This window comes from Centrocercus urophasianus, unplaced genomic scaffold, assembly GCF_019232065.1.
Source record: "Centrocercus urophasianus isolate 14NV4802_14NV808 unplaced genomic scaffold, USGS_Curo_1.0 seq_37, whole genome shotgun sequence".
In the NCBI taxonomy this organism is placed as follows: Eukaryota; Metazoa; Chordata; class Aves; order Galliformes; family Phasianidae; genus Centrocercus; species Centrocercus urophasianus.
Window position 1 is genome coordinate 4,231,102 of NW_024884944.1, and position 24,193 is coordinate 4,255,294.

Sequence of the window (24,193 nt, forward strand, 5' to 3'; positions counted from 1 at the left end):
CCCTCCGCGCGCCACGCTCCGCCCCCCCCTCCGGGGAGGAGCCGCTGCCCATTGGCTGGCGTCAGCGCCCAGTAGGAAGGAGGCGAGCGGAGGGCCGAGCGGCAGGACACGCCTCGTCCATTTGGAGCATGCGCAGAGCGGCAGGAGGGCGGTGCGGCGGCCATGTTTAGTGCGGGCGGGGTGGGGCGGTGTTGCCATGGGAACGGGTCCCGCTGGCGGCGCGTTGCCCTCGGGCCGTTCCGCACTGTTCTGCGGATCTTGCACGACAGACGATTTCCCCTTTCTGAAAACCAGCTTCCCTTTTCCCCAAATAAAGAACTGACAGGCGTTGAAAGCGGGAAGCAGGGCTGTCCTGTTCCGGCACAGAGCTTCCCCATGTCTGTGTGCCCCCAGAACCCGCTGTACCATCACCTTATAATTGCTTGTGTCTTTGTGCCGGCCAGGCCTGCAGCACAGCGCCCATAAGTGGGAAGGCTGCTGGCACAGGGCACAGAAGGCCATGGCCTCTGCTCCCTCCGTGGAAGCAGAACCAAAGTGAAGCAGATCTCTGGTGCCATCCTAAGGCATCCTAAGGTGGTGTTTGGTGGCATGGTGGCATCTCCCTCCGTAACAGGGCCAGCACTGCACCAGAGTGTGGGAGCAGGGAGAGCAGGGAGAGGAAAGCAGGCCATGCCGTGTGCATGTCTGTATTTTGACACAGCTGACAGCAGCAGGCCTTTGGAAATTACAGCGTGAGCCCGAAAGTGAGCTCAGTTCTGTTTCCGTGCCGCCTTCAGATCCTCTTTTCAGCTCCCTTTCCAGCCAGAACGCTTCCTCTGTGACAAGCAGGGCTGCTGCAAATCTGCGTCAGCATCACGGCGTGGGCTGCAAGGAGAAGAGAGACTGCAGCAATGCTTTGACACCCCTGGCCTGCAGGCTGCCAACCAGCTTGATGCAGGGCCCTGGATGAGCAGGGCGGTGTGAAGCAGCACCCAGCACCGGCTGGGAGCCCTGTGTCGAACGGTTCTAAAGCTCTCTGTCTTGATTTTACTGCCTTTCGTAGAGTTCAGTATATATTTCTGGGACAGGCAGCTCCTTGTCTGGCTTTAATTACCTGGGCAAATTTTCTTAAGGATTATATTGACCTCAAATATGTCAACGTTTATTGAGGCCGTGTTCCTGAGGCTTTTCCCATTAGATGTTAATGGATTCTGGCTAATAGTCAAGCCGGATTGACCACCGGAGGGTGCCCTGGCCAGCTCCAGGATACCACAAGTACCTGGGGAAAGGGATGGGGAGGGTTCCACTGGCTTTGTGGAGCCAAAGAGAAAAATCACCATGGCCTCGATCCAAAGAGATCAGAGAGCGTGCTGGAGCAATTGCACTCCTGATCATCTGCTGCTGCTGTGGGCATGCCTCACCCCTAGTCATGGCTGTGTTCATGTGCAAGGCTTCAAGGAAAGGTTGCTGTCCCCTCCCTGCAGAAAGGGCTGTGGCATTCAAGTTGGATTTTAGAAAAAAATGATGCTCAGAAAGAGCGGTCAGGCATTGGAACAGGCTGCCCAGGGAAATGGTGGGGTCACCATCCCTAGAGGTGTCCCAGAATGGTGGAGATGCAGCACTTGGGGACATGGTTCAGTGCGCACGGTGGAGATGGGCTTATGGTTAGATCTGATGAGCTTACTGGTCTTTTCCAACACTAATGACTCTATGATTCTATTCCTATGCAGAGCCTCTGCCAGCTCACTGCTCCTGCTGCCCTGCCCATACAGCAAGGTTTAGGTTCCACTGAGCAAATCTCACCTATATGCTCCCAGGTGTTTTGGGTGAATCACATCCTGAGCAGAAATAACTGTTTGAAATCCCATCCCTTCCTCCCCGTCCTGTTTTATAAAGAGGCTCCAAATCCAGCCACAGTCCCCAGGGCAAAAATCACTGCAGCAAGCAGGAGAGCAAGCAGGAGGGTGTGCCAGAGGGGAGAGGCAGGGCAGGAAGGGAGGGAGATGCTGGACCTGTCTCAAGCTGTGACCCGGGGGCATCACCTTTCCCACTCCATCCCTGCAGTGGCAGGGCTGCTGCAGGACCACAGCTCTGGGACTCACATAGGACAGAATCCACCCAAACTTGTGGGAACCACGTCCTGCAGCCAAACCCAGCCAGCTGAGTTCTGGCAGTGGGGCTGGCTTTAGACCACTCCAGCACTGCTGTGCTGGGTGTGTGTGGCCCATGCCTGTGTCACAGGAGAGAAATGCTCAGCTGCTGCAAAGCGGAGGCGGCTGCGGGGCCAGGCAACCTGCCCTCGCTGTGCACACAGTTGCTACAACAACAGCTTGGCTCGGAGGCAGCTGCTGTGTCCTGAGGGATTGAGCTCTGTGCTCCCAGCTTTGCCAGAAGGATGCCTCCAAAGGGCAAAGGGAAGAGGAAAAAAGGAGCGAAGCAACACAAAAAGGGAAATGCAGCAGGTGAGTCTGGGGACTTGCAGACTAACGCCAGCTGGGACGTGCCCCTCTTCTCCGTCCCCTGATACCTCCCTGTGTGCCTGATTAGAAACAGGAGGCAGCGGGGTCTGGGCTCTGCTCAAGCATCCTGCATCCTACCGCACCCTGCAGCTCAGTGGGACCTGGGTGGGGGGTCAAACACAGTGGCTCCTCCAGGCCCCAGCTCCTCCTACAGAGCTCCAACTGGAGGTGTGTACTGGAGGAACACAGGTAGGGGTTTGGAAGGATCCCCGAACCTCTGTGTGCTAAGGTCCCCAGTTACTTCCCAATCTTCACTATGAAATCTCAGCTTTCAATCCCAACCTCACATGCACCTCTCCAGGGAAGCTGCTTCAAGTAAAACTGGCTACATCCTGATCCTTTGCACAGATACAGCCCTGGCATTAGTGTTTCAGCTGGAGGCATGTCCCAGCCTGGGTTGAACATCTCCAGGCAGGCTGCCCCCAGGCCATCTGACAGCTCCCAGTATCCCTGGGCCAAGCCCCACCAACCAGCTAATTCTGACTCCGTCCCTTCTTCCTCCCCTCTGGCAGCAGAAAGCCAAGCTGCAGCCACATCCAGGAGAGCAGCGCTGGAGGCTGACAGGCTGCAAGAGCACCCAGGTAAGATGGGGAGGAGCCAGGGGCATGCTTGCAAGCAAGGAAAAGCTAGGAAAGATGCAGTGTTGGACCAAAGGGCTGGGCAAGGCATCTCGCCCTATGGTTTGAATACAGCCACAGGCTCCAGTGTGCTCCAAGGGCTGGATCCCAGTGGGTCACCCCAGCAGCACGCTGCCCCCACAGCAGCCCTCTGTCTCGCAGCTCACTGGAGGGATGTGGCCTGGCAGATGAGGGCTGACACTGAAGGGCTCCGGCGGAGGCTGTGGGAGCTGGAGCAGGCACTGGAACGGGCGCAGGATGACAAGAGAGACATGCACGAAGGTAATGGACGGGGTGGGAAGGGGCAGGTGCAGGAATCCCACATCTCAATGCCAGCCAGGGATGCCAGCCAAGCTCACCCCACCTCTCCCAACATCCTGTTCTGCTCAGCCCCAAAGCACCCATGCCATTGGCATGCTGAGGCTGTGCACTCGCTGCACCCCAACTGCTGTCCTTACACCAGACCACAGCCTGCAGAAGTCACTGCCTCACCGCTTCCTTCAGCGTTTGAGAAGGAGATGGTTTTAACAGAGGTAAAACCTCAGCCAGAGGTTTGCGGTCTTTGCCACATGCAAAACTCCGTGCTCAATTTCACTCTCCCACGCTCAGCAGAGGTTGAACTAACTTTCCACCCCCCTCCCCAGGGCTCCCTCCTGCCCGTACCACAGCCCAGCAGGACAAGGAGAGGGGGCATGGCCACTCCAGGTGCACAGCCTGCAAGAGAAACCCTGGCCACAGGTTCTGGGCTCCTAGCACAGGGATTGCCTGCTTGTCTCTCCTATTGTCACCACTTGTCCCTTTCTCCTCTCCTTGGTTCCCAGAAATGACCCGGCAATACCAGGAGCTGCAGAAGCAGACAGCAGCACACAGCCAGCGCCTGGAGGCAAAAGTGAAAAGCCTGCAGGAACAGCTGGGTATGGCCTTGCCTGTGTGGGATGGGAGTGGGTTTGTTCACTCCAGGGCAGGAAAGCATTCATTTGGGGGAGCAAGGGGAAACAGGAGATATTCACCTTGTGCTGTCTGCCAAGCAGCAGCTGAAGGCAAAGCTTGGTCCCAGCGCATCCCTGAGCTTGGTATACTGAAAGCAAAGGGGATGCTGTGCTCCCACCGCATCCCAAACCCTGGGGTGGGGGCTGTGCTGCACCCTCCATGCCCACACAGTGTCCCTTGCCTTTGTCCACAACACCCCACAGCCACCAGGCTGCAGGAAACCCAGCACACCCAGCAGGCTGCCACCAAAGCACTTGCAGAGAGGGACAGGACCATCGCCCAGCTGCAGGGCAGAATGGACATCATGCAGAGGGAGTATGAGAAGATCTTCCACGTGAGCAGGGACGCGGCTGCGGGTGGCTCCCTTCAGCACAGTCCCCCCTCCTCACCACCCTCTCCCCCAACTAGGACAGCCTGGACCTTGTGCTGGCCAAGATGGCAGAGGCCAGGCAGCACTGGGAGGAGGAGGGCACAACCATCTGCCTGGAGCACAAGCAGCACCTGCAGGAGTTCGGCCTCAACCCCCTGGAGATGTAGCACTCAGGGACCCCCCACAGAAGAGGTCAGGCTCTCAGCCTCTATCAGCACAGCTGCCCCGGGGTTCTGTCTGTCCCTGGGATATGCTGCTGGATGACAGACCCCCAGCACACCACTCACGTGAACGGCAGCGTGGATTTGTCCTTTAATCACTCTCCAAAGCAGCGACATGGGAACAGTGCTGTGATGAGGGCAGGTACCACCCAGCAGTTCGTAGAGGAGGAGCACGAGGGAGCACGAGTCCATGCAGGGCAGACCTGAGCCCAGATGAGAGCTGGGGGGTTCCTTCAGCACCCTTTTCCCCTTAGCCCAAAGTCCAGCCCCCTGGGTCATGGCACGGAGGGCAGTGCCTTGGCTCTCCTGGGAGCAATCCAGAGCCTGGAGCTGAGCATTATGTCCCCAGATATCCCTGGAGGTGTGGGAGTGTCTTCAGATTACTGCTACAGTCAATAAAAGCTTGAGGCCAACCTTGGCCAGTAGAAACGAGTCTCTGGTAGGTGTGATGCTGGAAGTTCTACCCCAGGAACACAGATGCAGTGCTGTTCATAATGACAATCATTGTGTTCTCTGGGTATATCAGCAGTGCTGCATGGGATCCTGGCTGGAAGCAGGGTGCTCCAGGCTGCTAGAATGCATGGCGCAGCCGCCTCTGCTCTCTGCATGGGCTCTGCAGGGACACAGCAGGGACAGGTAGGCAGCACACTGCCACCAGCCCCGTGGTGCCAGGAGTTCAGCACAGAGGGCACAGGGTAGGAGAATGCCAGACTCAGGGCAGCGCAGTGAAATTTTTTTACCTGTGTGATGGTTATGCTGTTGGCAGCAGTCATCAGCCAGGAGCCAGGTCCCTTTGGTCCCACATCGATGTGACAGAGCCCAGGGAAGTCGCTGGGAGAGGGCAGGGAGGATGTGCAGGAGCCCAAGGCAGGGTCACCGTCATCGAGGAACAGCAGAGGGGACAGCCCTATCTGCAAGAGCATCACGGTTGAGCCATGCAACCCCTGGAGCTCCTTGGCAAGCTGGAGGTCTTGGAGAGGACCTCACTATGCAGGTCTGGGGATGAGGAATCCACCTTGCAGGCCGTGCGTTCCGCAGCACGTACCGAGCGGTAGAACGCATCGCTGGCAGGGTCGATGACCAGCAGTGTCACCTGCTCCTTGTGGGCACGGATCCTCAGCACCGTCTCCTGGTGGTCCAAGCCCTCGATGCTCTCACCATTCACAGCCAGGACCCGGTCCCCTTCCTTCATCCCTGCCTGCTCAGCCGGCAGCCCCACGTCTATGTCCCATAGGAACTGGCCTGCAGGGATGAGGGAGGAGGGATGCTCACCAAGGCATTCAGTGGGCATCCCAGCACTGCTGCCCCTGAGCGCGGGTGGGATCAGCTCCCTTAATCAGCTCCCTTACCTACAGCCCCCGAGCCATAGTCATCCTCCTTGAGCAAGAACCCGTAGCCAGCGTCCCCTTTCACCATGTGCAGCTCCCGAGCCTTGAAGGGCAGCCAGGAGGCGTCTGCCAGGGCAGCTGTCACCTGCAGCCCCCGCAGGCGGTAAAACTCCTCCACCGGGCCGGATGCCACCAGCAGTGTCACCTTGCTGCCGCTTTGCTTCAGCTGGAGGAAACACGCATGATGCTCAGCACCACGACCAGCCCCAGCCCAGTGCCCAGCACCAGAGCTCACACACATACACACACACCTTTCGGGCCAGCTGGGTGTGCGAGCAGCTCCTGACGCTGTGCCCATTCAGCTCCAGGAGCCAAGAGCCTGATGGCACTCCAGCTCTCTCCGCCGGCCCGTCCTGCCGCACTGACAGCTGGAACGTGCCCTTGACGCCTACAAGAGGAGCAGGCTGCAGCATGCGGGGCGACGCTCCAAGTGGGGTGATGCTGCAAGCTGCCAGTGCCAGCTGCTTCCCTACCTTCTGGCCCCGACACGCTGAAACCAAAACCGCTTTTGTCCCGTGTGATGTGGCAAAGGCGCGGGCGGATGTCAGCAGGCAGCATTTGGGACAGATCTCTGCCCAACGCTTTGGCTGCTTCGTAGGAGTCGCCATCCAGCACTGCCAGCAGGACCTGGTTCCCGCTGGCCTTGATCTTCTGCACCACCTGCAAGGGACCAGGCTGCAGACCCCGAGCACGGTTCTCCTCCAGTGAGGCCGGCATCCTGCACTCCCTCTGTGCCCAGCTGGGGGTACCCAGGTGTTCCCACATTGCCAGGATGCTCGTGGCTTACCCGGTGGTGCTCCATGTGGTCCACAAAGAGGCCGTTGACCTGGAGGAGCCGATCCCCATCCTGCAGCCCCCGGCGCTGGGCCAGCCCCCCCAGCTCGACCTGCCGGATGACGTGGCCCCGGCAGCCCAGCTCCTTGTGCAGGCAGAAGCCGAAGGTCTCTGTGCTGCCCTTGCTCAGCAAGTAGAAGCGGGGTTCCCCCATGGCCTCGCCATCTGCGTGGGGACACGGCCCATGAACAGGACAGCAGAGATGCTAACAGGGCCATGGTCTCCCTGTTCCTCTATTGTAGGCATTCACCTCCCTGCAATGCCCACAGGTGACCAGAGCTGCCTGACCCCACGCTGATGGGGGAAACCCACATATTTACCCATGTCCTCAGCCAGTGACAAGGCGGGGTTGTCAATCCCATCTTTGGGGTTAAATTCAAATTTTCTGCAATGATAAAGGGTAGGAGAGGCCACATTAGAGCAGCAGCCTCATCATGTTCCCCTGCCCCCCCCACAGGAGCCCCATTCCTGCTGGGGCCACAGCTGCAGTGCCTCCTCTTCCCTAGGGGAAACCACGGAGGGATGTCACTTTGGGATTGCCCCTATAACTCTCTTGTGAAAAACATTCCTGGGACCGACAGCCATAGCCCACACCACCCCTGCACTGCCCAGCTGTAGGGCCGGGGGGGAGCACAGCACTTACATGATGGATGCTTTGTCGCCCTCGAGCCCTGCAGAGGGAGAGGAGAGGTCAGCGCAGAGGGTAGCAAGCTGGGAGCAGAGTTGGGTGCTCAGGGCTCATCTGTTCACATGGCCTGCAGGGTCTGCACAGCCCCTCAGGACTTTCGGGTGGAGGTGAGGAAAGTAACCAGGGCCCCAGAGACAGAAAAAGCAGCATTCCCCTGCACACCTCCCTCAAAAACCCTCCAACTGCACCAAACCCTTGGAGAAGGGATTCCTGCCAATGCCCCCCTTCAGCCCATCGGCATTTTCCCAGGTACCCACAGCTTTCTGTGGCTCTGACACTGTTTTGACCCATGAAGAAGCAGAGCCTGGAGACATGCACACGAGGAAGGGTCTCTGTGGGATGAAGCCCTGCAGCCCCAGCACATACCTTCCGTTTGCTTCATGGCTGCAGCGAATTCGAGAGGGAGCAAGGTACAGGGTGAAGTGGCAGGGAAGCACGGCGTCCCCGCCTTCTCCAAGACGCCCCATGTTTAATGGTTAAACAGCTCTGAGTTTCCCCTGCCCTCCCAGCCCTGGCAGTGCCAGCCCTCACCCAGCAGTGCTGGGAACTCAACCAGCACCTGGGGCTCAGGAGCAGCCCCTGGGTGTCCCACGGTGGGGAAGACGGACACCAGGAAACAAAGCGGTGCACTTTAATGCTACCAAGGGTTTCACAAGCGAACTTCAGTCCAAGCCCAGCAGACAAGTCCCTTTCACACCTGGGCTTTGTGCCATATTTCAGCCTGGCCCCACATACCCAGCACCTTCAACAGCTTCGGCAGCACCCAACCGCTGGGCATCTCCTCTGTGATAAGGGTGCTGGTGAGGCGCTGCGCACTCCAGCAGCTCAAAGGGTCCCATGCTGGAGCTTCCCCAGCATCTTCTTCACCTCACTCTCCACCCGTAGGAACTTGGCTTTCCTCCAGGGGTTGGCCGTCTGCCTCCGGCTGCTTTCCAGGTCCTGCAGGATGATGGTCAGGTGCTGACAAACCCTTTCGCGGTCCCAGAAAGGCAGATTCTTGTGCACCACGTTCAGGATGCTGGACCAGTAATCAGAGACGTCAGTGCCTGCCGTGAGGAAGACCAGTGCCCTGACGCCGTCCCGGTCCATGCGCAGGCTGTCGAGTGCCTTCTTGCCGTCCTCACTGATGTCGTTGAAATATAAACTATGGGGTAAAAGGAGATGCTGAGGGCTGGGAGGAGGGATGTGGGGCTTTCTGCTGCAGGGAGGGATGCTGGCTCACAGCGTCCCCTGCGAGGGTGAAGGAAAGGGATGGGTCGAACTCACTGCACTTTGTCCAGCGTCGCGTGCTTTTTGGCCACCTCCACCACACGCAGGGCAGCCGTGTCCGTCAGGGAGTTGTAGCCCAGGTTGAGCTCCTGGAGCTGCTGGTTCTCAGCCAGGTGCTGGGCGATCAGCTCCACACCACGGTCTCCCAGCGCAGTGTGCAGCAGAGACAGGTGGGTCAGTGAGCGGTTGCCTGCCAGCGCCTCGGCCAGGTACTGCGCCCCCTGCTCGCCTATGGGGTTGTTCCCCAGCCTGCAGGGATGTGAGCTCAGGGTGCTGCCTGCAGCGTGCAGCGGGGTTTGGGGTGAGGATGGGGCAGTACTCACCGCAGGTTGCTCACTGCACACTTGTCGTGCAGGAGCAGGTCGCGGATCTCCTTGCAGTCATCAGGGCCCAGGCTGTTGAGCTGCAGACTGGTGCAGAGCAAAGGAAAGGGATGGTGGCAGGACCGAAGCATCAGCCGTGGGGCCGTTCACCCCATCCATCCCACCACCGTCCTACCCAGGTTCCCCATACAAGGTCAACCCAAGGCTCCCTCTCCACAAGCAAGCTCACAGCAGCCACCCCAGTGAACGGGTAGCATCAGCCAGCAGAGCCAGCACCAGCAAAAGTGAGGGAGAGGAGGGGGATCCGGGTGCCGCCGGGGGGGGCTGAGGGTCTCAGGAGGGAGCAGGACCCCACTGAGCCCTCCAGAGCATCCGCAGGAAGGAAGCACCGCACAGCCCAGCCGCAAAGCTGCGTCCATCTCTGCCGAGCACGGCTCGCCACCCCCTGGGCAATGAGCAGACTGCAGGTCTACAAATCGGACCAAGACAATCTGGGCTGCGTATCTCCTGCCCCGAGCGAGCCACGAAGCGATGCTATGCGGCTCCGGGTGCTGAGCAAGGGCAGGGATCCGCATTCCAGCCTGCTGTGCCAGGCGCAGACCGCTGCCCTACGGAGGGGGCGGTGCGACTACAAGTCCCAGCGTGCAGTGCCTGAGCAGAGCTGCTGGTGGAGCACCGCATGTCGCATGTCGGAAGCTGTAGTCCCTCCCCGTGATACGCTCTGAATGTAAACAAAGGCATGGCCTGCCTTCAACGTGGCTCCTTGCATGGGCGCAGCGCCCGGGGGCAGCAGCAGGCAGTACTCACTGGAGAAACTTGCACCGCAGCAGGACGGGGAAAAGAGTCCTCAAGCTGCCGGTGTCAAGGTTGCAGGAGGTCAGATTCAGCTCCTCCACCTCGTGGCTTGTGCTGCCCATGACAGAAGCCAGAACGGAGCACTTGAGAGGAGTCATCTTGACAGAGGAGAGGTTGACGGTCCGGAGGGAGCGGATGGCCTCAGCTGTGAAGGGTTCATTCTGGAACTCGTGCAGGAAGAAGAGGTAGTCCATGAGCTCGGAGGGGGGCAGCCCTTTGCGGCTGTTCCTGATGACAGTCTTCTTCATTGCCTTGGCGATCTCAAAGGCCGCCAGGTTCTTGATGGAGCAGCCCAGCTGCTCCAGGATGGCGCGGTTCCGGCGGGACAGGATCCCACCCATGAAGATGGGGAAGAGCTCAAAGACTTCATCGTCGGCGGCCTCATCAGGGTGCCGCATGGGACCCTCCACACCCAAGATGCTGGAATTGATTTGATCCAAGACGTCGTCATTGTAGTAATCCTCCTCTTTGAACAGCTCCTCTGCCATGGTGCGGGCGATGGTGTCCCGGCCCTTCCCGCTCAGCCGCGAGAAGAAGCGAGGGAACATTTTGAGCAGGTTGAAGAGCACCGGCAGGAAGCGCAGGGGAAGAACTTTGGAGATGATGCTCAGCACCACAGCGGCATCTTCGCTCACCTTCCCGATGATCTCTGACACCTCCTTGCCCACTTTCTGCACCAGGGTCTTCTTCTCGCCCAGCACCACGTACAGGGCCGCCAGGTACTCCTGCATTGCAGGGATGGTGAAGACGAAGGTGTGCTCCTTGCCCGGCTGCACGCACGGCGTGAGGAAGAAGCGGAAGACATCACTGCGGAAGACCTCCAGCTGGTTGAGCTCACTTTCGGTCTTCATCTCCACCTCAAAGCACTGCCGCAGGTCCTCCTCTGTGAAGCTGGTTTTGCGGGACATCACCCCTTCGTGGGCCAGCTTGCCCACAGTCTTGGCCACGTATTTCATCATGGAGATTTTGGTGGGGTCAGTGCTATCCAGCACCTCCCCGCTGAAGTTGAGCCGCAGGAAGCTGGTGTAGATGCCACTCAGGGTCTGGCTGGGAGGCACCGTCCTGGTGAAGTAGAGGAAGTGCAGCGTGGTGCACACCAGCCAGCAGTAAGAGGGCAGGAAGCAGGCGGCGGCGATTTGGTTTTGGCGCTCCAGGTTCCTCGACAGCATCTCCACCAAGTTCTCCTGCTCGCCAGAGCGGCTGGCCACGTCGTTCTCCCCGTCACAGCCAGGCTGGCTGAGGCGCAGTTGGAAGTACAGCTTCTGCAGGTTGGTGTCTGAGAAGCCACAGATCTCTGCATAGCGGCCCACGTACTTACCAGGGATCCGGTGCACCGCAGATGGGCGCGTCGTGACGATGATGCTGGCCTGGAAGCAGAGGGCTGGGTGAGTTTGGAGGTGCCTTTGATCTAACCTCAGCAGGATCCCAATCCTACAACTCGTATCCAGGAGCACCCAGGAGTTGGGGTCTGAGAAGCTGCTGTCCAAAGGTTTAAACCTGGCCCAAAGGGGACAGAGGAGCTTTCCACATCCCTTTCTAGACATAAGCTGAGCTTGGAAGGCAACAACCCCACAGACTGATTCTCAGGTACTACCTTCTTTGCCTTACCAGGCCTCCCAAATATTCCCCAGCAACAAACCAACATGGAGAGTTCTGCCAGGGGTAGAAGCTACAAGTTGACTAGCAGCCAAGCTGGGCTACAAAAACTAGCACAAGGCTTTAATCTGCAATACCCCAGCAGCCACTGACCTCTGGCAGGAGGTATTTCCGCAGCAGGTTTACCACGATAGCAGAGGGAGGCAGAGGCTCATTGGCATCACAGCACAGCTCGGTGCCAGCCAGTCGGAAATCCAAGTTGAGGCGCTCCAGCCCATTGAGGATGAAAAGCACCTTGAGGTTGGAAGAGCCCAGGAGCGGCACCACGTCCCGGAGGTGCTGGTACTTCTTGATGATGAGGCGTCTCAGGGAGATGGGGACGTGACTGTAGGACAGGTCCTCACAGGAGAAGGGAATGACCAGCTCAAAGCGGGGTAGGAGACCGTGGCACCAGTCCACCACCATCTTTTTGATGAGGGTGCTCTTCCCTGTGCCCACGGTGCCGTACAGCACCACGTTCTTCACCTGTCGCCCACAGGCATCCACGTCAAAGAGATTCTGGAGGCTGATGACCTGCCTGCAGGGCTGCTGGAGCTGGTGCTGGATGGTCAGGTCAGGTGAGGGCTTCAGGATCTGCTCCAGGGAGCTCTCCCGGATCACTGGGTCCACGTGGACGGCATCTAGTGAGAAGGAAGGGCCAAACTGCCTCTCTTCGTTGGGCTGGTTGCTGAACCACGCAGACAGGCTCTTCTGGTGTTTCTTAATAGCATCTGGGAGGAAAAAGGTGTTTAGCAATACAATGTCTTCTTGCTGCCAGGAGTTTGGGAAACTCTTGGGAAAGCACAGGCAGGAGGCAGAACCCTGCACTGCCGTGGGCAGCAGCTGTGCAGGACACTCCATCCTCCTCAGCACAAGGTGGCAAGCTTACCAGATGAGGCCACGTTCCTGAGATGGTCCAGGCCATGGTGGGAGGAGCTGCGCTGGGCTCGGTTCTCCTGAGACCTTCCCTTGTACCGAACACAGCTCCTGCTAGAGGAAAGAAAGCATCAGGAGGTGGGCAGGGGCCAGCAGCCTGGAGGGCAGGGTGGGACACCACGAGGCAGTGCCAGGTAAGGGCTGAATTCAGAGTGGCAGGGAGTTGGCTCCGTGTGGTTTGCTAGTGCAGGCAAAGCAGCATCTCTGCCTACAGAGCCCCAGTGGTCCCGAGGCAGCAGCTCAGCCACCCGCATCCCACCGTACCTGGGGACAGAGATGCCACCCATGTGGAGGATCTTCCTGTGGAAGCAGCTGCCTGCAGCACCTGTGGGGATGAAGCATTCCTGCACTGATCATGGCTCAGCACCCCGCAGAGGTGACACACAGACTGTAGAGCTGAGGATGGACTTCCATCAGGGACACCTCAACCCCAGGAACAGGGTGCGTTTGGGGTCACAGCTCACCTGGCCCCGAAGCAGCACAGAGGTACACACACCGTGCTGCCCTGTGCCCGGGCTGGGACCCACACAGCCGTGTCCAGCTGCCCCAGGGCAGCCAGCCGTGGTACTGCATGGCCCAGGACATCTTCTGCCTGAAAGAGAGGGGACAGCTGAGAAGGAGCAGGGCGCTGAGGATGTCCTCACCTGTAGGGTGAGCCTACCTGCCCCCCAAAATCCACAGAACTCACTGGGGGCACGAGGGGCAGAGGAACGTTACCTCCTGGTGCACAGCCAAAAGTCATCAGCCTGGATTCAGCTATTAGCACCGCATCCCGGAGAGAAAAAGCGCTGGAGAGGAAGGAGCTCGACTTTTTAAAAGCTTTATAGCGAAACAGCGCCAAGCCCAGCTCCCCCCCGTCCTCCTGCAGCTGCAGACGAGGGGCTGAGCAGCTCGGGAGGATCCCGAGGGCGACCGGAGGACGCGCTGCCCTCCCAACCTCCCACTGCAGGACGGGGCCGAACCGCCGCCGACTCATGCGCTGCACGCCCGGCTTGAAGGGAAACTGAGGGACGGGGGGGGGGGGGGGGGGGGGGGGGGGGTGGGGAAGGGGGTGAGAAAACTCCAGGAAACGCGCAGGAAACGATGAGCCAAGCAGAGGCCGAGCTGGGCTCGCACCGCGCTGCTTTCTGCCATCCTCGCCTTACCCGGCTCCCAGCCCTCCCTCTGCTCCGCCGCCACCTTCCGCCGCCTTCCCCGGGGTTCCGGTTGGGGCAGCGCGGCCCCGTTTCGCTTCCCTGAGTCGGGAAGGGCTACGAGGCGGCGGTGACTTCCTGCAGCACCGGCACGGCACGGCCGGGAGCAGCGCCGCACCCGTGCGTCCAGCCACGTATCCACGGGCCCGAGGGCAGAGCTGCTTTTGTAACAGCGGGAGGTGGTGCCGAAAGCTGGGCTGCTGCCGGGGGAGAACAGCCCGTGCTCGCAGCGTGGCGCATCCCTCTGCATCCCGGCACCCAGCAGCACGCAGCCATCCCAGCATCCCGACACACGCGGACCCCGCGCCCACTCGGGAGGAAGCGAAGGGTGCGCTATAAATATAAGTTTTATTGATGTGTGAAATCCACCAAGTACAGCTGGCAGCTCGGAAACGCCGGTACGAGTTGCGACCCCTCCACCTGTATGGCAACCCTCCGGCCACCATGAGTGCTGCTCACAAGCCAGGAACCCCCCCTCCCCACACACAGGGCACTCACCTGCAGACAGCGCTGCTCCCCAAACAGCCCAGGTCCCTCCCATAGGCCTGGCCACACCTCTGCAGGGCAGCGATGCATCCCCATTGCAAGGCAGCAGGTCCCACCGCTGGCAAAGCCCTCGCACCGCAGAGCCGCAGCCCCGTGAGCAATCTCCGTCGTGCTCTGAGCTGCCGTCTGCATGTTATTTTGGTAACGGCTCACCCCGACCACACGTGCACACCCCAGCACAGCACAACCACACACAGCACATGGCGGCAGGGAGGCGGCAGGAGACCCCCAGCAGGACAGGATGGATGGTGTCCACACACAGCGAGAATGAAACACTGCTTTATTGCCTGCTTGGGGTGGGTGAGACCCTGCAGGCAGATCTTTACCCCCTGTGCTGCCCTGCTGTCCCTTCCAAAAACCCCTGCACACAGGGCGAGGATGCTTTTGCTTCACTTGTGAATGTGACAAAGGTGACCCAGACATGCGTGGAGGGGAGAGGCCGAGTCCCTGTGTGCCTGGCAGCATGCTGGTGTTCACAGCACACCTACGCCAGCAGCACCCACCCCAGCTGAGCCTTTGGGCCTGAATCGGTTCAAGATGGGCTGAGGTTCAGCTGCTGCCCTCAGAGAGCTGCAAGCCACAGCTCAAACCTCATCCTAATGCACTCAAAGTGCATTGCATGGGAAGGGATAGGGCGGGAAGGGAGAGGAGGTGGAGGGGAAGAAGCCTGCTCTCCTCCGTCACACTCCTCGTGATTATCCAGACGCGTTCCCTGGAGGGGTGCCTGCAGCCAGAAGCACCCAGAGTTCCACTCCCCCGCTCCAATAAAGTGCATCCTCACTGCACACATCCTGGACAGGGCAAAAATCGGCACGGATCTCCCTTGACCTCACGCTGCAATGCAAGAGCAGCAGAAGTGGGGCACTGAAGTAGCCCAACAGCCCCACAGACTGATGAGATGGAGATGGGGGACAGCCAGCAGCTCTGCCATTCCCTGGTGGCACAGCAGATGTGGGGCCTGCTCCCCGTGTCTCCCTGGCTGGAGGTGGCAGCAGTGTTCCCATCCCCTGCCCAGCACAGCGCAGGGATAGGGAAGGTGGATCTGGGAGCAGAGGGGAATTTTGTCAGTAAGTCAGCCGAGATCCCCTGGGGAAACCCCAATGCTCAGCACTGGAAGAGCATCAGGGCACGTCCTGCTTCCAGAGCCTTTATGCACGAGCTCTTCACATCCATGCAGGGGAAACCCAGCCCCGCTGCAGCAGTACCTCCATCTCTGCCCTCCAGCCAGCCCCTGCAGTGCAGAGCAAACCAGGAAAAGTGAAGAAGAGTTCAGAGGATATTGCTGCAACCTGTCCTTCTCTCTGCAGTCCAATCCCCTGCTGGGTCCATGCTCACCAGCAGGCAGTGGGCTCCGGTAGCACCCATGCAGCCCCATGACAGCAGTGCCAGCATGCTGTCCCCACCAGCTCCACTCCTTTGAAAAGCCAACAAGGTGCTAAAATGCCCTGAGGGGTGCAGAGCTTGGGAGGAACCACCAAAAGACGCTTTCTCCTGGTACCAGACCCAGCATCAGGGCGGCTCAATGCAAACCAACTGCTGCCAGATCTCACCTGCCTTCCAGCTCCGGCACCACTGGGACCCACTTGTCCATGCTCTTACCCACCAGTCCTGCTGCAGTGGGTGGGTGCCCACAGCCTTCATCTCCTCCCTGCAGGCAGCACACGGGTGTTGCTGAGGGAGGGTCATTCCCATCCTGCGTGGTTGTGCTGGGGAAAGGGAACAAGAGGCCAGCAGAGCTCCACTGACAGCACAGTTCTCCACGCTGGGTTTGATGGGACGGTCGCTTCTCTTTGTATCGATCGCTTTTATCTTCTTGGCTCAGATCCCAAAGACTGAACGTGACACCCCCTGAGGTCTGAGAGCACTGTCCCACTCCCACAGACACTGCTGTGTCCCCAGGTAGCAGAGGCCAGCCCTGAGGATGGCACTGAGCAGCAGCTCAGGAGAGCCCCGAGTCCTCTGCCCGCTGCTCCCATTCCTCTCCTTGCGGACTGAAAGCAGCGGGGTTTCAAAATTAAATTCAAAATTAAAAAGGAGGAAAAAGAAATAAAAAGAAGAAGAAGGGAAAAAAAAAAAAAAAGAAGTAAAGTGAGGATTGAAGCAGAAAGGAAAAGGGGAGGCAGCAATCTGTGGCTGCAGCAGCAGGAAACGCAGAAGCCTTGTGCGACTTGGTGGCTTGGGGCTCTTCTCTATGCGATGGCTCTGTGTGTGTCCCCACGGGGCTCGGACCCCCGGCGCCTCTCCTTCTCCTGCCTGGAGCTCCCCACAGCCTCACTCTGCCTCCTTGGGACCATCCCTGCTATCCCCCATAGGCAGGCAGGTTGAGTGAAGGGATGCAGCTCCGTGGGGGTGAGGCAGAACCGGGGGACGCGTGGTGGGGCTGTACAAAACGTTTGCCATGAAGAGAGCGTGGAAAGGTTAAAACAGTTCCGAGATGTCTCAAAACCCTTCTCGACTGAGCCAGGCCTGGCTGGCACCTACCAACATGGTCCATGGCTGCCATGCAGCAGCTCAGGCCCGGGGGGGCAGCTCTGGGGTCCCGTGGCCCCTTTATCTCTCCGACTTGACCTTGTACCTGAGCACCAGGTACGCCAGGAGCCGCAGGATGACAAAGAAGATGCCCAGGATGAGGAAGTCCAGGTAGAGCTTGGCCTCCTCCACGTCCAGTTCCTGCAGGATCTTGATGGGTTTTTGGAAAGGGCAGAAGTCCTCGAGGCACTCCAGGTCCTCACGCTCCATGGCGTAGATGGTGAGGATGACGCCTTCAAAACCATACCTATGGCAAAGCAGAGTCACAGCGTGCCCCACACAGCCCCACTCCCACCCCACAGACAGAGTGTGCGGTCCCACCTGACGTAGGAGACATAGGAGCTCCACTGCAGGTAGGTGGGAATGGTCTTGAAGCTGACAAAGAAGCCCGAGAAGAGCAGGACGGGGATGGCGGTGACGGGTCCCACAAAGGTGGCTACCTATGGAGCAGAGGTCATTGGGTGCCACATCCCCCTTTGTGCCCCATGGCACTCCCCATATGTGGTTCTTTGGGACACCCACGTCCACACCGCGGGCAAAGCCTGACCTGCAGGGAGGTGGAAGCAGCTCCAATGAGAAGCCCGAGGGATTGGGCCACCAAAGCAGTGGCGGTGGCCAGGGCAGAGAAGAGGAGGAAGCGCGTGGCCTCGGGCGGCTGGCCTGTCATCCAGTACACGATGCTGCAGTAGGCAATGGGGCAGATCACCTGGGGAGGGGGGAGCAGAGTTACACACTGGACCCGTGGCTGCTCTGGTCCCATAGACCCTCCCCAGGGGTGGAGAGTTCAAGGAACCCACCCAGGGCATTGGAAACTGGCCGTGCCAAGGGGCCGACGCTCACCTGGAAGGGCACATCTGCCATGGTCTTGGCCAGATAATAGGCTTTCAGGCTGTACCAATAGTTCAGGTGCTCTCGCAGGAATACAGACATCTCCTGGGGGACTGTGGGGAAGCAAGGAAGGAGTCAGCAGTGCCCCAGGCCAGTGCACCCTGCAGCCTCCTGCCCACGGGTGGGAGCTTCACCAGGGACAGAAACTGAGAAGGGAACCTTCACATGGACAAGTCAGCTCAGCCAGGGGGGTTTTGCTCAGGCTTCTTGAGGAAGTGAAAGGGAGATCTGAAGCAGCTGAAAACGCAGCTGTGCAGACAGTTTCTCAGCAAAATAAGTAAATAGATAAATTCCAGTGCACTGCTTAGAGCCATTCGGTGAACAATGGCAATAACTGAACCAGACAGTAAACAAATGGCAACCGGGGGGATTTACTCCACACGATGCAAACACTTCCACCCTTCTCTTTGTATCCTTTCCGTCTCTATCCTACTGCCCCACTTTGGACCAACTCAGCTGTCTCCACCATACAGCACCCATTGGAGCCCTCCCACAGACACAACCCCCCCTGCACACCCAGGGGTGGGAGCAATGGGGCAAGGAGCTCCTTACAGGTGAGGATGGTGGGCATCAGTGCAGCAAACATGAGGAAGAGCATGGAGAAGAAGAGGAAGCCAGTGTTGTTGAAGACTTTGCCGGCGTCGTTGCCGATGTGCAGGTAGAGCAGCCCGATCAGCACCCCGATGCAGATGTGGGACATGAAGCGCAGGTGGGTCAGCACCTATGGGTGGGCAGAGGGGATCATGAGGCAGGACCACGTCCCTTGAGCATCCCGGAGAAGGGTGAGCCCCACTCAGCTCTGCTTGCCCCCAGCAAATAGCTCCCATCCCTTTAGCGTTGGCTCAGCCCTCACCGTGTCCCTCAGGATGCAGATAAAGGTTCTCTTGAAGAGGATGCAGAACTGGGTGGAGGTACTGGTGGCGAATGTGTGGCTCTCGATGTGGTCCACATCCTGCAAAGGGATGTTCAAAGTCAGAGATGTGGGTGAGGGACAGGGATCACCTCCCACGTGGCGTCCCCTCTTGGGCTCTCACTGTCACACAATGAGCCGGGCACGATGAGTCCGCCTTGTTGGGGCTGCTCTTCTTCTCTGCCATGGTGCACATGCCGTTCTGCACAGCACGGAACAGGACAGGGTTGAGGTCCCCATACTCTCCTGAGGCCACCTCGATAACTGCGGAGCACAAGAGCAGCACTGAGCCAGCCCTCACCATCACACAGCTCAGGTCACCCAGGTTCCCCAAGGTCAGGGGGTGGGAGCCCAGTGCAGCCCTCACCCCACAGTGCCACACACCCACAGCACAGCACCCAATGGGGGGACATGAGTTTGGACCTCGCCACGTGGGTTTGGACCTCGCCACCCTCCTTCCCCAACACTGCTGAGCTGAGGAGGGGCCACTCACTGAAGTCAGCGGGGTTGTGGTACGTGGGGCAATGGAGCCCAAGGCCCTTCAGGTAAGGGATGAGGTTGGTCACGACGCCTTTGAAGATGCACTGGCCCTGGCTAAGGATGTAGAGCTGTAAGAGAAATCAGCGATAGGGCAGGTGCAGAGCAGCCAGGGCGCCACTGCTTGCTCCAGATCCCGTCGTCAGGGCTGTGAACCACACGAGCCCAGGCCAGCTGCCTGCACCAGCCCTTCCCACGGCCTCTCTGCATGGTCAGAATGACCTGCCCCCAAGAGAGCCCTGTGCTCCAGCCCAAACCTTGTCAAACATCTCGAAGAGCTTGGCGCTGGGCTGGTGGATGGTGCAGATGATGGTGCGGCCGCCCTGAGCCAGGGAACGCATCAGGGAGACGACCTGGAAGCAGGAGGCACTGTCCAGACCACTGCAGGATGGGGCAGAGGAGAAAAAGATGGCAAAGAGAGAAGGAGAGAGTTGAGAAAGGGAGAAGAAAATCTCCAAGACACCTCCACCACCAAGTGGGCACCTTGCGTGATGGAGGAGAACATCCCTTTGCAGCCCCAGCCCTGTTGTCCTCCAGTCCCTTCGGTGTCCCACAGCCCCTCTTGGATCCAAAGGGCTCTGGTCCCCCCGGTGTCCCCCAGTGGTGGGGAGCTCCTGCACTCTCACCTGGTGGGCTCATCGAAGAACATGACTGGAGGATTGTTCACCAGCTCCAAGGCGATGGCCAGGCGCTTGCGCTGCCCACCCGACAGCGAGATGGTGCGGGTGTAGGAGCATTCCAGCAGCCCCAGGGCCGTCAGGATCTCATTGACCTGAGGGATGGAGCCTCGTTCACCATGAGCTCCCATGGACCCTCACCTTTTCCCCCCATCACCTGCTCCCACGTCCCCATTACTGAGGGTCCACAGTTCCTTCCCTTCTCCGCTGTTTCCACCTTAGAACAAGACAAGGGGCCCTGAACTCACATTCCTCTTCACTTACCAGCTCTTTCTTCACCTCCTGCTTCTCGCTCAGCTTCAGGTTAGCAGAGACCTGCAGGGAGAAGATGAACAGGGAGATCAAAGCAGCATAAAGTGGCTTGGGTCGAAAGGGACCTCAAGGATCATCAAGCTCCAACCTCCCTGCTGCATGCAGGGCTACCAACCTTCATATCTATCTAGACCAGGCTGCCCAGGGCCCCATCCAACCTGGGCTTGAACACCTCCAATGGGAGCATCGTATTAGGTATTGCACTCATCTCCAGCTTTGTGATACAAGAGCAAGGGCAGGACTTCATCCCCACATCCCACAGCTCTTGGGAAGCTCCCACTTGAGGATGCAGCCGCCCCAGGAAACCCTGCAGCCCCGCTCACCATCATGGCCTCCAGCACGGTGAGGTGTGGCAGCAGCATGTCATCCTGCATGATGTAACAGGACATCTTGCGAAAGGTGCGCAGGTCCCTCGGCCGCCCGTTCACCAGGATCTGACCCTTCATACCCGTCTCCCTACAGGACAGAGAGGATAGAACACAGCCCCCAGCCTCGCTCCCCCAGCTCCTCCTCCAGCCCCACCTGTAGCCAGCCAGGATGTTCATCAGCGTGGATTTGCCGGCACCCGATGGCCCCATGATGCCAATGAGCTCTCGCTGGCAGAACTTCCCTGACAGGCATTTGAGGAGGGTCTTGTAGCCTGGAGGGAGAGAGCAGAATGGTGGGATTGCAATGAGACCCCGGCACCTGGGGGGCTGTGGGACCACCATGTGCTGCGCCAAGGGACCACCTCTACCAGCATCATCATGGCTGTCACCCCCCAGTACAACCTTTGTCCCTGCTTCCCCATTAGCTCATCCATTTCCAATGCAGACAAGATCAGAAAACCCCTGGGACACAGCATAAGGAAGGCCACCAGGCTGTGGCATTGCCCTGGTCCCCAGGCAGCAAGGAGCAGGGTGCCATGGGGCAGAAGATGCCTGGCTGCTGCCTTCATTGGTATTCATGCCGTGACACTCGGCAGCAGCCACTGCTAATCAGACCTGGAATTATCTCTGCTTTAAAGGCAGCTGATTAGCATTTTCTGGCAGCAGGAACACAATGTGTCGGGAGCACGGAACAGGCACAGCCTCAGGCTGTCAGAAACTGCCCTGAAACACAGCCCTGCCTGGGGAGCTGTGGTTTGCAGGGTACCACAGGTCTGAGCATCTCCCTGCTAGAAATATATCCCCTTGCCCCATGGCATCAGCTGGCATCGGGTGAGGACAACGCATCCATCCCATACCCACAAACCGGGGCGAGCCTAAGGATCAGGGCAGCGAAAGAAGCAGGAGGAGATAGAAGGGGATACGAGGGGAAGGGATCCAGCACCGTGATCTTCCTGTACCCCAGCAGCACCCGTTGGGATCAGGCACCCCCAGGAGAAGGGCCCTGGGGGTTGGGAGGCGCGAGCAGGATGCTGTGTGACGGCAGCAGGGTGAGCGCGGCGCACAGCCCGGCAGCGCATGCTGCTCACGTCGGTGCCACTGCAGCTTGCGCAGCGGTTACTCGCGTTCATTGACTGCCAGTAACCTCCTGCTTCAGCAACGCGCGGCAGCACGGCCGGATCCTGCACAAAGGCACCTGGAGCTCCACACCAGCTCCTGTGTGCCGTCCAGGGGAGAAGAGAGTTCCCGCTGTGCAACCCCACAGTCCCAGCTCCAGCTGCCCCAAGTCTGTCCCCACCACAGTGCGTGCAAACACTCCTTAGTGCCAGCCTCCATCTTTTGCTTCCCAGCATCTAAGGAGGCAGAGCTCAATCTGGGGGCTTTGGGTTGGTCCTGCTGTCCGTCGGTGCCTCAGCTTCCCCAGCTGCAAAGCTTAGCTGGGAGCAGCAGGGACCCCACACCCTCAACCAGCTCATCCCAGGACCCTGCTCATTCCCCCCTCACCTCACAGGGCCATCCTGATTAGCATCCCATTAACTAACAGGGCTAATTAAAGCTGACTACCACCCATCAGCTGCCATCTGCCTCCCCTCCCTAAGCTGTCGGCTGCAGTCGCAAACAGGGAGCTGCCAAAGAGGAAACCCCCTGCAAGCCCAGCACCCCCCTGCACACCAGGGCACCCCTTGGGGCCTCCTACTGCCAGCACAGCAGCACTAAGAAAACCCATCCATCTTGTCAGCCCCAAGCCAAGCAACAGCCCTGCCTGCCCCATACAACCTCTGGGATGGGATCTGCTTTTGGGGATCACAGGGCTGGGTGGCCACAGGGGACAGCAGGGTGAGCAGCTCCGGAATTTCCCACTACTGTGCACTCAGACAAAATCCTGCAGAGCTGTGAGACGGCTGCCTGCATCAGCAAAGAGGGATGGACCCAGGGCAGGAGGTGTGGGAGAGATGAGAGGAGACCGGAGGGGAGATGTGGCAGCCTCAGGGGTCCCCAGTCCTACAGGCATCTCCTACCTCTCTTCCTCCACCAGGAGCCCTCGCGCACAGAGTAGGACAGGTCAATGAACTCGATGTTGACAGCCGAGCGTTTCGGGAGGTGGGAAAACCTCTGGGCCTCTGTGATGTGGTTCTCCACCTTCTTCAAGTGGGTGGTGAGGAGCGGGGCGTCCGGGGGGCCGGCGTGGCAAACCGTGTCCTCCAGGGCGATGGAGACGCACGCAGGATCCATGCCTTTCTCTGCCATCGTGCTGCTCTGGAGGGAATAAGCAGGGATGGACCCACTCGATCTTTGGCACGAGGGCTCTGCAGAGCTGGGGGAACGCTGAGCCAGGCGGGGTGGGAAACACGCTGCACCCCAAAGCCTCTGCAGCATCCCAGATGAGGTTGGGGCTAGGGGTCCCTCATTGTGCTGAGGACAGGAGGCTGAGCCGTGCCCTGCTGAGCTCAGCACCCCTCCTCCCCTGCAGGGCCGGGGTCCTAATGCCGTGCTAACCTACATTTTGCTGAGCCGCAGGCTGCAGGCAGCTCCTCGCCGCAGCTGCAATGCACACACACAATCCCCTGGAAGGGGAGGATGGCCTCGCGAGGAGCTGCGCCGAGATCTTCCCAGCCCTCTCCCCGATGCAGACAGATCTCTTTCAGGGCTGGAAAACAGCCAGCCTCGGCCCTGGGGGGAGAAAAGGGGCGAGCGAGGGCTGCGTGATCCCATCACCCCCACTCCCTCTGAACGCTTTAGGTTCCCCCTTCCTACAGACACAGGGCATATGGCCAGCAGAACGGGGGGCTGCGGGAGCCACAGACCGCCCTCGGGCTCACCTTGACTCCTCGAGCCGCTCCCCATCCCACCCCACCCCACTGGCGAGGGCATCTCCTCCGGGGCCGCTCTTCCTCCATCCCCTCTCCATCCGCCGGACCCCAACCCCTCGGACCCTCCCCACGCTCACCTGTACGAGCTCGGGCTCCGCTCCCCGCCGCCTCCGCCGCTCCGCGCACTGCCGCAGCGCCGCCGCCGCTCCCTCCACCCCCCTGCGGACAAAGGGGCGATGCCCGCGGCGGGGCCGAGCGCCCGCAGCCCCCGGTGCGCACCGATGGACCGCAGGGGAGGAGAACGGGCGGCGGCCGCTGCTCAGTGCCGCTCCCCGGGCTTAGCGCTGCCCCCGCGGGTCCCCAGCCGGGATGCGCTCCCCATCCCTCTGTAGGGCTGGGCTGGGCAGGGCAGGGCGGCGAGGTGGGAGGACCGGTTCCGCGCAGTTATCCGCTCCCGTATTGGCGCCCCGGACCCGTCGGTGCCCCCCACCGCCGGCGCTGCCTCGGCTGCCGCCGTGTGTCGGGACGGTGGGAATTGGCTGCCCGGGCGGCGCTGCCAGGCGGCGAAAAACCCTCTTAAAGGAACCGGCTTTATTTCCTTTCCCCGCTCCGCTCTGCGTGTCATGCAGAAGGCCCCGAGCATCTCCCGGCTGCAAAGCTTGGGATTTGGCAGCCCCCGTTCTTCCGTCCCCACCGCCGCACCTCTGACACAGCAGAGAGCCCACGGCCCCACAGCCCACTCCCAGGGCTCACCCAGCCCCACACTGAGCAACCTTTGCATTGCATTGCATTGCACCCG

The 24,193-nt window shown here is 59.8% G+C and overlaps 4 protein-coding genes across 8 annotated transcripts; 1 reads left to right on the forward strand and 3 right to left on the reverse strand.

Moving 5' to 3' along the window:
* Nucleotides 1-2,374: 2,374 nt before the first annotated feature.
* Nucleotides 2,375-4,661, forward strand: CCDC153 (coiled-coil domain containing 153). The gene is made up of 6 exons (XM_042832049.1): nucleotides 2,375-2,441; nucleotides 3,011-3,079; nucleotides 3,278-3,397; nucleotides 3,937-4,029; nucleotides 4,309-4,439; nucleotides 4,514-4,661. The coding sequence occupies exons 1-6, from the start codon at nucleotides 2,375-2,377 to the stop codon at nucleotides 4,640-4,642; spliced, it is 609 nt and encodes a 202-aa protein (XP_042687983.1). The 3' UTR covers nucleotides 4,643-4,661.
* Nucleotides 4,662-4,763: 102 nt separating this feature from the next.
* Nucleotides 4,764-8,485, reverse strand: PDZD3 (PDZ domain containing 3). 2 transcript variants are annotated; one of them, XM_042832047.1, is made up of 10 exons: nucleotides 8,342-8,485; nucleotides 7,562-7,589; nucleotides 7,239-7,303; nucleotides 6,872-7,083; nucleotides 6,558-6,744; nucleotides 6,336-6,472; nucleotides 6,046-6,250; nucleotides 5,742-5,938; nucleotides 5,437-5,607; nucleotides 4,764-5,309 (listed from the first exon to the last, which is right to left on the reverse strand). In XM_042832047.1, the coding sequence occupies exons 1-10, from the start codon at nucleotides 8,382-8,384 to the stop codon at nucleotides 5,268-5,270; spliced, it is 1,287 nt and encodes a 428-aa protein (XP_042687981.1). In that variant the 5' UTR covers nucleotides 8,385-8,485; the 3' UTR covers nucleotides 4,764-5,267. The 2 variants fall into 2 exon arrangements, with proteins under 2 accessions (XP_042687981.1, XP_042687982.1); XM_042832048.1 differs by lacking the exon at nucleotides 8,342-8,485 and adding an exon at nucleotides 7,973-8,122.
* NLRX1 (NLR family member X1) lies at nucleotides 8,222-13,854 on the reverse strand. 2 transcript variants are annotated; one of them, XM_042832040.1, is made up of 10 exons: nucleotides 13,770-13,854; nucleotides 13,342-13,412; nucleotides 13,089-13,216; nucleotides 12,889-12,949; nucleotides 12,578-12,678; nucleotides 11,803-12,419; nucleotides 10,006-11,420; nucleotides 9,199-9,285; nucleotides 8,873-9,124; nucleotides 8,222-8,750 (listed from the first exon to the last, which is right to left on the reverse strand). In XM_042832040.1, exons 3-10 carry the CDS (start codon nucleotides 13,207-13,209, stop codon nucleotides 8,432-8,434), a joined length of 2,973 nt encoding a protein of 990 aa, XP_042687974.1. In that variant the 5' UTR covers nucleotides 13,210-13,216; nucleotides 13,342-13,412; nucleotides 13,770-13,854; the 3' UTR covers nucleotides 8,222-8,431. The 2 variants fall into 2 exon arrangements, with proteins under 2 accessions (XP_042687974.1, XP_042687977.1); XM_042832043.1 differs by lacking the exon at nucleotides 13,770-13,854 and having other exon boundaries at nucleotides 12,578-12,675; nucleotides 13,089-13,545.
* Nucleotides 13,855-16,437: 2,583 nt separating this feature from the next.
* Nucleotides 16,438-23,572, reverse strand: ABCG4 (ATP binding cassette subfamily G member 4). 3 transcript variants are annotated; one of them, XM_042832045.1, is made up of 16 exons: nucleotides 23,532-23,572; nucleotides 23,085-23,254; nucleotides 22,603-22,840; nucleotides 20,739-20,856; nucleotides 20,540-20,672; nucleotides 20,169-20,219; nucleotides 19,854-19,999; nucleotides 19,485-19,608; nucleotides 19,184-19,298; nucleotides 18,815-18,954; nucleotides 18,634-18,732; nucleotides 18,333-18,501; nucleotides 17,733-17,833; nucleotides 17,440-17,598; nucleotides 17,214-17,332; nucleotides 16,438-17,139 (listed from the first exon to the last, which is right to left on the reverse strand). In XM_042832045.1, the coding sequence occupies exons 3-16, from the start codon at nucleotides 22,829-22,831 to the stop codon at nucleotides 16,914-16,916; spliced, it is 1,929 nt and encodes a 642-aa protein (XP_042687979.1). In that variant the 5' UTR covers nucleotides 22,832-22,840; nucleotides 23,085-23,254; nucleotides 23,532-23,572; the 3' UTR covers nucleotides 16,438-16,913. The 3 variants fall into 3 exon arrangements, with proteins under 3 accessions (XP_042687979.1, XP_042687980.1, XP_042687978.1); XM_042832046.1 differs by having other exon boundaries at nucleotides 23,081-23,254; XM_042832044.1 differs by lacking the exons at nucleotides 23,085-23,254; nucleotides 23,532-23,572 and having other exon boundaries at nucleotides 22,603-22,960.
* Between the last annotated feature and the right edge of the window lie 621 nt (nucleotides 23,573-24,193).